A 12,687-nucleotide genomic window follows, 5' to 3' on the forward strand; every position below is an offset into this window, starting at 1 on the left:
ATGAGATGCACCATTTGTGATAGTTTTAGTTAAGAACAAAATGACCTTCTGTTCTTCAAATGCATCATGAAGGGGCTTACCCAAAAATTCCTTCATCTTGGAGATGCATACAAGAATATTTAGCAGGACTGAATTATGACACAATCTTAACTCAGACTATCATTCAAGTTATTCAAATAAAACTTTATGTCTAAGAAAACTAGCAAAATAAGTATTTAGCAAACATATTGTCTAAAAAGAGCTCAGATTTAATATGGTATTGATTATGGACTTTAAATATAAATATGACTGGAAGTACACACTTTATACATTATTTTGGATTGAAGAACTGAATCCCATCTTATCACTTATTTGTTATTTATATATATTTAAAACATTTTATATTTATACATATAATTCAAATATAAATATATATCTAAATTTATTAAATATATATTCATATTTAAAACATTTTAAGTTTCCTTTCCACCAAATTTGTCACCAAAGTGACAATTTAAAAAATCCATATATAAATATATTAAAAATTATTAAAACAGAGCAGATAAACTCATGAAAGACAGAAAGGGTCAACAAGAATCAGCAAAGTAATACCAGACATAAGAAATAAAACTTCAGCCACTGGCAGGGTTTAAACAAAAATACTGGGCACATTTGATAAAAAATTGTATACAAAAAAAATTACATTATATGCGAAATAAATTAACAGTCTATATCTCTGGTCCCCAACCCCTAGTCCGGGGACCGGTACCAGTCTGTAGATTAGTCAGTACTGGGCCGCAGCTCCTCCTCATCCTCTTCCCTGGCTGCTGCCTCAGGGGCTGCCCTGCCACTCTGCCACCAGCTCACCTTTGGTGCTCTCCGGTGGCCGCCATGGCTGGGGCTCCCCCTCGGTGTGGCACTGTGCAGCTGCTGTGGGCAACACCCCCCAGCAGGTGATGGGAAGTCAGGGGCACCAGTGGGAAAGCAAGCGGAGCAGGGGTTCAGGGGGCGGTGACGATGTCCCTCGGCAAAAGACTACCCCCCCCCAGGCCTCAGTAAAATTGTCAAGCGTTGACCGGTCCCCGGTGATAAAAAGGTTGGGGGCCACTGGTCTATATGACACTAGAGCTGTTGTCCCATATTCATTGATCACTTAAATCTGAGTACTTCTGTATACATGTAAACACAACACAGTGACAAATATAAATTCTACCAGGCATGATTTCCAAATTATTTTTTAAATCACTGGGTTTTTTTGCAACCTGTTATTTCCAAAGGTTTATTTCCCTTAAGATTTTTATTGCAAACGTATCAGTGCCGAAGAGCTAAAGAAAACATAAAGGAACATTAATCCTGTTGATACTGGTAAAGCAAACCAACTGAGGCACATTATGCAAGGGTGCTTCCCTGTGCTTTTGCTGAGCATCTCCGCTGGGTTTTCATTTTCATACTGCATTGATTTTGCCCCCTTCAGCACTCAGATTACTTTCTAATCGTTGCTTCACCAAGTTTTCTGAGAGTAGTTTTGTGCTAATTTCCCCCTTGTTTTGCCTACATATTCCTTCAAATTTCCCACATACATACCATTTTACTGCCCCTCAAAGGTCACTCCCCCACCCACATTGAAGTCATTCCACCCACTCTACACATTCTGATGGTCACTCAGTGTGAAAGTTCCACTGATTATTATTTTCGTTAATGTTTTACTTTTAAAAAAAGAGGCATGAGTCCAGTGTTTTTAGATTATTGCTAGTCTTGAATTTCATGGCGGAGGGGTGCAGGAGTGTCAGGGGGGAAATGTGCTTCCCAGGCAGCTCTCCAGGTAGCCTATTCACAAATTCTGAACGTGGTGAGGAAGGAGGGCAGAAAGACTGGTGTTGGGTCATGCGCCACTGATCAAGCCCAGCAGTGTCATGAACCCAGATTCATGACCCATACTTCAACTGTCCCCCAGGAGTCTCCCAGACTGTGGCTGTGAATACCATGGCTGCTGCCAGTGCTCTGCTGGTGAACATGGGAGAAATGGAAAGAAAGCTTTAACTCAGTCAGCAAAATACCCAGCAAGCCTCCCAAGTGCCATGAGCTCACTCTTTTTATTCTTGCAGCAAACTGGACTTACAGAATTTGGATCCAGCAAATGAGAAAATGCCTCTGAGCTCCTTTTTGGAAATCAACAGGGATGTCATGCTGGAGGGTTTCTATCTCTTATACCTCCCAGCCATCTCCCCACTTCTCCTTTCTTTCTCCAGACTCCTGCTCATGAGTGCATGTAGAACTGGTGCTTGTATGGCAATGAAAGAGGGGGAAGGTAAAGGGTGGTGACTTTTTTCCATTTTTCACAGTGGCCAGTAACATAGCAGAGAATTCACTATAATTTGGCGATAAGAAAATGGAGATTTGCAGCTGCCGTAGTCCGTTTCAAAAATAATTGGTCAATTTCAGAATTAAAAACAAGAGTCTTTGCCTGTGTTTCTTTGTCTTCCCTTTCATCTAAGAAACTCAACCAGGAGGATTTAAATGGAAGGCACTTGACACTACTGCATAGGTGCAATTGGACAATGGCATAATTAAAAAAAAAACCTTTAGATGCCCCCCCCCACACACACACACACACATCACAAATGGTGTTCCCACTCAATTGAGGAAAGCTGTATTTTTTTGGTTGTAGCTGCAGAATACATACACCAGAGGGGGGAAAGCGGGGGGAATGGTATGTACAGCAGGCACAGAATCCAAATTTGAAGCTTAAATTAAAGGTTTGCCATCTTGGATTCTCTGCAGTAAACTGCCTGTGTAATAGGCCTGAGTTCGCAAATCTTAAAGGGTTTGAAGGGGAAATGCCATCTACCTTGTCGAGAGGAATGCCACCCATCTTGTTTTGAGGGGGAAATGCACATCCATCTTGTCAGGATTAAGCTTCAGTATTACCCTTATCCTCTTCAAAACAGTCTTCAGACACAAGTTCAGAGTTTCTACAGCATGTAGAAGTGTGAGGTAGATCCGAGTCTCAACCAAATGCCTGATGGAATAAGCTGCCAGCAGAAACCCACGCCCTTATGGAACTCCCAAAGTTCTGAAGTGTCTGCAAATTGGCACTCTTCTGCCAAGCATTTGCTTGAGGCCAAGGACTGCAGTTGCTTGAGGCCATGGACTGCCAGCTAAATGGGCCTCCCTGCCATCGGAGCCTGGTTGAAAACTGGAGCTCCATCTACGGTGAACCCAAGCTTGTTGATGGAGCAAGTGATTTATTTATTTGATCTTTATGACCAACCTTTATGAGCATAGCCAACTCAGGATGGTTTACAGGAAGTCAATAACAGTAATCATTAAAAACAATTTGGTTATATAATTTTAATTGATTAGTATTTTAATTATATTTATGGTATGGGTATTTTATTTCTGATATTGTTGTAAGCCACCCAGAGACCATTTTGGAAAGGAGCAGCCTATAAGCCCAACAAATAAATAAATACATACATAAATATTGGTGACAGTCCAGCCCAAATGGAACATTCAGAGTGATACGATCCCTAAAATCCAATCTAGTAAAGAATTGTGGTCACAACATACTGCATAAAACTTTAACTTCTGGAAACTTTTCAAGAGTAGACCTACACAGAATGCATCAGAACTGGTATTTACCAGAGTATGCACTTTTTTGTTCAGGAAAAGCCACAAATGGCTCATCAGCCAAAGTTTGTAAAAGGCACTGATGGCCACTGCTGTTGCCTACTTGTCCAGCAGGATGCCAGGGTCCAGCAGCACCCACAGGCTAGTAACCTACTCCTTTAGGATCCAGAAATACCTCATTTAATGGGTCAATCCTTCCCCTCCTCCAGTAGCACCTCTGTTTTGTACGGATTAAGTTGATCTTATTCTTCCTCATCCATCCCCAAACTGCCTCCAGGAACTTTTCAAGGTTTCCACAATTTCCCTGGGACCTACTTGAAGTGCAAGGTAGAACCAAGTATAATCTGTATATTGATGACAACCCAGCCCCAAACTCTGGATGATATATCCCAGCAACTTCATGTAACCACTGAAAAGCTTGAGGAATAAGATGGAAACTTGCAGGACCTTGTAGACCAGAAGCCAAGGAGCAAAGCACCTGTATTCCAGTACTATCTTCTGAAACTTACCTTTCAGTTAGAATCATTTGTTGCTTCTCAGTACCAATCCTGATTGTGGTACTGAAAGCCACCAAGAGGTCCAGGAAAATCAATGGGAATAAACTCCCTCTGTCCATCTCCCACCATAGGTCATTAACCTAAGGCTGTTTTGGTCCCATAGCCCTGCCTGAAGAAAGAATGGAATGGATACAAAACAATCCACTTCATCCTGGAATCCTTAGAGTTGTTCAGTAGACACTCATTCAATCATCTACTATCAAATACCATAGAGGTTTTGAGACTGGACACTTCCACAACAGTAAGCAGGAACTTTGTTCATTTCCTGTCAATTTAATGCTTTTTCAGTTGCAAATGTTCTCCAGATTATATAAAATAGAGATAGATTTCTAACAAATGTATAATAGTCTTAAAGTTATAGGCTACGTAACAATGTATTTGTCCTTTTTGACATAGAGAATTGTACTGTCATTTCATAGCTACATTCCCTTTGTTATTTAAAAACTCCTGATAGTTTCCTGCATTAATCCACCTGTAGTGGGGGCAGAGGAGAATGCCAGTTGATAACTTCTTGCTCAGGGAGGAAATAACCAGTGTTCATGAAACAGATTTGTAGGATCCAACCCATTCATCCTACTCACCTGATCTATGCAAGGCATATACCATGTATGTAAGGCTCTCCTGGACTGTCCATATTACAGAAGTAGAGAATTCCAAATAATATATGATCCGTAGTAGTAGGGAAAGAGGAAGACAGGAGGAATAAAGAAGTAGCATGGATAAAGGAAGCATAATTAAAACAACATGTTTCAGCCTTTTCCAATAAGTATTCCACCTGATTAGCCATTCTACCAGTGAAAAAGTCAAGCACTGCTCATTTTCCTATATTTTATTGAGGATGACCTTAACAACTTGATCCTCCAAGCTACTGCACTGAATCAACCCTTATACTGTGTCAGGTAAGACGGCCTGCACTAGTATTTTAGTTCTCAAACTCTGAGTGACAGATATTCGCTGTAGGGTAGCTTCCAGATATTTTACATCCAAAAATCCCTCATTGGGTATTTGCTAAAGGCAAAGTTTTGAAGGCTCTTCCCTGGGGATTTTTCTGGATACTGGAATGGAATGGAGGCAAAAATAATTTTACATAAAAACATCTTAGTTAATTAACTCCATGTTTTTAAAGTATCTTAACACATATGAACAGTTCAGTGCTAATACAGTTATATATATGTGTGTGTTTATGTACACTCACACACACATATGTATATATACACACACATACATATATATGTATAAATTCAAGAATGTGAAATAGTTGTATTTAAACAAATCCTTAGATATCAAGATAAACATTTTAGAGACTAAATTTAAGCACTACAATAGTTGTATATTATGTATGTAAACCATACTGTACAATAGCGAAAGGCTATCTACAGTATAGCATCATCCTTGGTTGAATCCGTGATTACATTCTTGTAATGTCCAGTTAAAAAAGAATAGGTAGTATATTATATGAAAAACCTTGATGTAACACCCTGGAGAGCCACTGATGTTACAGTGCACAGTACTGACCATGATTGATTGATGGGGCAATTTCTTGTGTCCTTCAAAAGGCTCACTTTCCTTACTGATTTTGTTTTCCCCATACAAATTAAATGGCAGAAAATTTTCAAGCCTTTTAAATTTTTTACAAAAAGAAGAGGGCAGAATTTCACTCAACTCTGAGGAGGAAGTGGGCATTAGCAACAAACAAGCATTTGTTACTCATACATCCTTATATTTCATCTAGCACAATAATCACATGCATTCATCTACCAACAAAATACTAATTGAATGCTAGGAAAACAGAATCCCCACGAAAGGAATGCTACATTGACAAATTATATTTAGATCCCAAAGTCATTGAGTAATACCACGGTCCATTTATTTCATAAATGAAATAATTGCAACGGGTAAAGCTGACCATTAGATACTTACTTCAGCATCACTGATACCAGAAAGTAAAGAAAGATACTACATATGCAGGAAAGCCTGAAATAATTTGCTCTAGAATGGGGGAAATAGACTGCAACTCAAAACTAGAAATTCTTAGAGAAGAAGATGTTGAGTAAAGATATCATACTTGAAACAGGTCTTTTAAACTTAAATAAGAATCCATCTCTTTGGAAAACAAAAGATTGAGGATTTTTTACATTTCATGACAAGGATAAATCACTGCCATTTATCATTCCTATCGATAGGGAATTCAATAGCATTCACCTACTATGTTAATAAGAAAATCACTACTATACTTTGGAAACTTGGGAAACTAAAAAAAATCTTTTTGTTCATTATAAAAAGCTGTTGACAGCAAACACAGAAAACAATTATAGTTCACCATAATTGTGACTGGTCTCCTGATATCTCCAATTTTCCCAGAAAGCAGCCAATGTGGGCGCAACTGGAATCAGGAACAGGAATCAGGAACAGTGGTAGGTGTTAACATTATGAACTTTTTTTTCTATGGGAAACCCAGGAGCTACGCTTCTTTTAGGGAAGTAGTGTGGGTAAAAGGGTTAAAGCTTTCCTGCTCCCAGCTCTACAATGAATAAATCAAACTGTGAGTTCAAGCATGTGCCTGAAAATGTTGGGACACTCAGTCTCAGATTTCCAGCACTTTTCTTCATGCTGGACTGGAGCTTCTAATCTGGCAAGCCAGCTTTGATTTCCCACTCCTCCACATGCAGCCAGCTGGGTGACCTTGGGGTCATCATAGTGCTGATACAGTTGTTCTAACTGAGCTGTAATATCAGGGCTTTCTCTGAGCCTAACCACCTCCTGAGGTATCTGTTGTGGGGACAGGAAAGGGAAGGCGATTGCAAGCCGCTTTGAGACTCCTTGGGCAGTGAAAAGCGGGATATAAAAAACAATTCTTCTTATAAGAAAGTAGTTTCCATAAAGTAGTAATCAAAAAGCTTTGGCAAGTTTTGATGTCTCAAAAAACTTTTACTTAAACATTCATCATTAAAACTCAGTGGCCAAATGAGATACTGGCAGATATTGGCAACATTATTATATAGCTGTAGCACCTTAATCACTTTTTTCTTAGAGTTTACCTCAGACTTTATGGGTGTTATTTGTAGTTTTTTTTCCTGCAAAGCACATTAAAAATCCTGAAATGCCACCCTAAAATATTTGCATTTTAGTGTGTGAATGACTAGAAAACGATAATTTTGAAGCCCCTTTGGTATTTGAATAGCATGCAGGAACTGAGTAAAAAGCCTGATCACTCTGTAAATAACTTCTAAGAACAAACATATATTCATATCTATTTAAAATATATGCCCCATAGGACTACAATTACTATGAGCCCCTACCAGCACATGCTTATGGTAATTGTAGTCCATGAACATCTGGAGAGCCTATAGCCCTTCATGTAAAATCAAAGTGTAAATAGCAGCACAATCCTAAGAGCAGAAGTGAAAGTGCACAGGAAACCAGATAGGAGCTTAGGCAGCATATCTCCAAGATACACCAGTAGAGCTCCTCATAGGCATGGTACCCCAGCCAGGCGCTAGTGTGGCAATGTCACTAATCAATGCTGGGGCAATTCCCTGCACCAGTGAGGAAAGAGACAGATCCAGGAGGATTGGCAGGAGCTACTTAGCTTCCTAAGTTGCCATAGCTCAGGACCAATGGAAAGTTATTTCATCAAAAAGGGCAACATAGCACATAAGAGCTCATACAACCAAAAAGAGGTCTTTAATGTGCATGCTTAGAACATAGCTCTTGGTAGTGGAAAAGACATAGAAAAGGCACTGAGGAAGAACTTAGCACTAACATCCAAGTATGCTGGGTGGCTAACATGCCTTACAGGCATTTCATCTTTGGGGACACAAAACAAAGGGGCAATCGCACATTGATAAATGAGCAGGGATGGAAATGCAGCTGCCCTGGCTTGGGAGTCCATACCTGCAGTCCATCTTCCCACCATACAAACTCAGGAGCTGTCCCAACAATGCTGACCCACACAACTGAAACCAGTGGTGTATGCATATAGTTCAAGCCAAAACCACCCAGTTCCATGATCCATACCATATTATGGGTCCTACTCCCAGGAAAGTGTATCCAGGAGTGGTGCCATGATGTCCTCATGGGCAGGTACACTGGCAATCCCATACAGGGCTGTTAGTATACTCCTCTGCCAGTTTATCCCCTCGTCTCGAGCAGTTTGGAGTATCTGGCAGTTGTCCCACTGCACTCTGTGGATCACTGGCCAAACAACCATGGGATCCATCGCTTCACAGGAGTGGAGCTTCATATAACAGCAGTAATGGATTACAGCAGCAGCAGTAACAGCACTTCTTTGCAGGATCTGTAAGTGTTATGTGAACCACTACAGCAGCCCCCCCAGGGGGGATCCCTGGCAAATCAAACCCCCCATGGAGATGTAACCAAAGAACCTGATGGTCATGGCTATAGCTAGCATAGCATCTGTACTCTTTGCCATTACTATACATGTTCCTCTTTAGCATCTGTGAAAGTGGTGATTCAACAGGGAGAATGGCCAGTCTGCCACTCTGCTCAGTCACTGGTTCTACTCCAGCTCCTGGAGCATCCTGTCTTGCCCAGCTTTCCAGTCAGTAAGTCCTTCTCGCTCATATGCTAAGCCTGTCGCCCCATGGCTCCTAGGAGCAGCTCGCAAAGGCACAGATACCACACATGAAGAAGGAGTTGTTAAGCTAATTCAACAGACATCTACACAATTTGCTATTCAATAAAGTCTACAACCCTGTTCCTGTTTGTGAGTGGGTGAGGCTAGCTTCACACTCCTCCCTGTCCTACTTCCCCCATCTATAATTTCCCCTTAGGGCTATCCATTAAGATATCTGAGAGACTGGGCTCTGATTCAGGGATGCCCATGCTGGGATAGCTGTTAATGGTCTTTCTGAAGCCACTGGACTTCTGTTTTGTTTCGTTGTAAAACTTAGCAGAAATCCACTAGCATCTTAATGGCTGCTCTCATATATTGGTCCCCACTCCCTTCTCATACAATCTGCTGGCACAAGGAATGGATTGGTGGTTAATCCATGGTACATGTGGTTGCTCTAGCATGAGGGAGTTTTCTGGATCCCTCACAGCACTGCTGGCATCTGATAAGCCATGCAGTTTGACAGTGCTGGAGCAGAAAACTCATCTTGGATGCAAGGGTACTGCTGACATTGGTGCAGCATAGAAAGTTTGTGAACTGGCACCCCAGTCAAAATGCTGGATATCCAAAGTGGCCAATCAGCTGGACTGTCCCTTCATTTGTTGCAGTTTGTGGAGGCAGAACATCATGAGGCTTTTGCTTGCCTTTTGCATTTCCCTTTGTGAGGTATCAAACCAGGAGCCCTGGTTATCCCAGACTATACCAGTCTCATCAGATCTCAAAAGCTAAGCAGAGTTAACCCTGACTAGTATTTTGATGGTAACTTTCAAGGAATACCAGGATTGTAACATAGAACCAGGCAGTGGCAAAACATCTCTGGAACACCTCCTGCCTTTAAAAACCTGCGACCTGATGGCACAAAAATCCCCAAAATCCTGTATCCCCTACATTTACCATGTAGAACAATGTGTTTTGCTACATATATAAACATTAATATTATTGCATGCATTTTTTTCAAAACTGTATAATAACTAGCAGTGCCAACCAAACAAGAGTTACATCCTTCTAAACCTATTAAGCTCTTGACAAACTTAGAAGGATAGAGCTCTACATAAAATGGTACTGATCTCCAGAAATTAACTTCAGAGCATTGTCATAATTTTTTTCCTATTGTTGTCAAAGTATCTGAACACATAAACAAAATGGGAAGAGAGTGCTGGGAGGAGTTGGGACTCATTGCCTACCAATCAGGTAGGCTGTCCTGGCTGTCCCACCCCTGATTCACCATCTGTCCAATGAATGGCCAATCAGGAGGGATGTCCCACCTCTGGCCACATCCCCTTCCAACTTCTTTCATATGGAAGAAGTGGCAGCCTAGTAAGCAGGAGCTGGGAGGCAGAGTGGAGGGCTTGGTTCTCCAGGCTTGGTGGGATTGGGGAAGGAGGGAGGGAGCCCCTGCTAACGCTCATCCCTGCCCAGAGCAGCCATGGCCATGGCCTTGCCAGCGGGCAAGCCAGGCCTTGCCAGCACTCCCACCGCTCAAGCAGCTCCAGCCATTGCCTTGCCAGGCCTTGGTAGGGCTGCCCAAGGTGATGGTGGGAGAAGCAGGGTCCCCCCACCAGTGTTTCCTGCCCATCCCAAAAAGGCCTGCCAAAGTCTCTCAAGGCCTCAGCTGGCCTTAGCCGGGGGGGGGGGGACTAGCGTCCATTGTATTTTTGGATACAATTTAAATTCTCCACTGGCAATGTTACAACTGGTATGATCCTTTAACAGCTTTAAAATGACAATTTTACATACTTAGCCCACAATACCTTAATGAATAACAACTTCTTATTCCTTAGGTGGCTAAGATGAATAAATCTGTTATTTAACATCAGCTAACTGAATCTTTCTTTACATATATTTTTTCTTAACATGTTTTGTCATTCATTCAGATATATGACTACTTGAATGTAAGCAGTTTAAAAAGCAGTCAACACTTTAAATGCATTAAAGTGGGGAAAACCCTGCCCATTTCCTATGAGAATCAAGGGTTTTATGAAACAATGATAAACAGAGAATGAACCTCTGCAGCAGTAATATATTAGTCCAAGTAATCAAGATTTTACTTTGAATTAAATTGTTCTAGCTACCAATGCAAAAACTGTATTTGTAGTTTCATGCTTCCAGGAAGCCAGCAGAAAAGAGACTGTTAAACCCAATAATATGTGCATTTCACTACAGATCACATTCAAACGCTCCTGAAGTCTGTGGGAAAACATCATCTACATCTGTAAACTTATCTTCTTATAGAAGCTCAAAGTACCTTGTAAAAATGCCTTGTTAAAGGCATAGTCCAGTCCCACAAGTAATTCATGTGTGAGTGTAATTTATTTACCTTTAATATATGCTGTTTCTTCCATTGCTTTGATCAACAGCAAGTGGGTGTACTCTATATTAATTATTCTTTCTATGCAATGGTGACTTCATTATACAGTTTATCCAGTTGTGTCCTGTGCACCTGACCTTACCTCATTTTTGATGATATCTGGATTTAGTTGTGAACTGAATGTGACAAAATTTATTGAGGCCGAATCATGACAACTAAATTATTGTTGGCAGTTCTAGAAATCTAGGTCAATGGATTCTTCCCAAGGTTGACCAGTTAAAGCCAGGATCCTCTCCTATGTCTGAATCTTGGAGTAGCAACAGGAGTAAATAATGCTTTTTACTAATTTCATATATCTCCTACCTAGTCTAAATTTAGCAATCCTAAAACATTGCTACCTTGGAAATAGGTTATTGCTATATAATCTTAGTAAGTTTTAGAAAGCTTTTTGAAACTAGTTCAAATTGCAGCTAGTTGTTTAATGGTGCACTAATATAAGCATATTACACATGTGTTTTGAGATCTGAGTAAAATTCAGGATGCTGAATATTATCTGATAAATTTAAAGTATCATCTTCTGTATCAAATCTCCTCAGTCGGGGTGCAGAATTCACCACCCAGACAAATGCATTTTTTTGTTTAAATTTTGAGACTGCCTATAGATGCAACCAGTAATACGTGCCAGGGTGCTTAAAGGACTGTTCTCTTTCTGCCTTTGTTCTTCATAATTATGTCCTTTGCAAATAGATTCAAGTGGATAGTCATGTTGGACTGAAGCAGCAGAACAAAGTTTGAGTTCAGTAGCATCTTTAAGACCAACTAAGTTTTATTAAAGGTGTAAACTTTCATGTACACACATATTTCCTCGAAATGTGTAAAAATACAAAATGGATGCATAGACACCATATATTATACTGGAAACTACTGTCCAACAAGCATATCTGCGTGCCTCCAGTTACCATCCTAAACATACCCAATGACCCATTAGATACTGCCTGACTCTACACTACAGGCTCCATTCCTACAGAAAGATCTACAACAACCCTTTTTGAAACTAAAATACCCACCTGATTAAGTCAAGAAACAGATTAACAAAGCCGGAATGATACCTAGAGAAAACTTGTTGGAAGACAGGCCCAAAAGAGACAATAACAGAAAACCACTAGTGATTACAAAGAGCTCACAATTCAATCATTGGCGACTTACAAGCTTTACTAGATAATGACAGTTTTCTTTCACAGGTATTGGGGGGTCAAGCCTTTTCTTGCACACAGACAGCCCTCTTCATCCACAATAGTACAACATCTGCATTGAACAAACCACAACTTGCAACAAACCCAGATGCTAACACTCAGACAACACAATCACTAGACCTAATAACATCAACTATAACATCTCAGGCTTATTCAGATGTTCATCTTCTGACATTATATATAACATTAAATACCAACAATCCCCTTCCATTCTCTACATATGGCAAACAGGTCACACTTTCCATCAAAGGATAAATGGACACAAATCTGACATCATCAATCACAAGACTGAGAAACCTGCAGTAGAATACTTCAGACTTCTAGGAC

The 12,687-nt window shown here is 40.5% G+C and overlaps 1 protein-coding gene across 4 annotated transcripts in view; it reads right to left on the reverse strand.

Annotated features, from left to right (window-relative positions):
- The window catches only part of NELL2 (neural EGFL like 2), a 158,695-nt gene that overhangs the window by 84,742 nt on the left and 61,266 nt on the right, over window positions 1-12,687 (reverse strand). For 2 of the 4 annotated variants that reach the window (XM_077338628.1, XM_077338626.1), the window contains exon 10: window positions 4,748-4,792. The exons of the other annotated variants lie outside the window; for them this stretch is intronic. In XM_077338628.1, the coding sequence (XP_077194743.1) occupies window positions 4,748-4,792 (45 nt within the window). The remainder of the gene's footprint in view (window positions 1-4,747; window positions 4,793-12,687) is intronic. 4 annotated transcript variants of the gene reach the window in all.

Source organism: Paroedura picta, chromosome 5 (genome assembly GCF_049243985.1).
Source record: "Paroedura picta isolate Pp20150507F chromosome 5, Ppicta_v3.0, whole genome shotgun sequence".
In the NCBI taxonomy this organism is placed as follows: Eukaryota; Metazoa; Chordata; class Lepidosauria; order Squamata; family Gekkonidae; genus Paroedura; species Paroedura picta.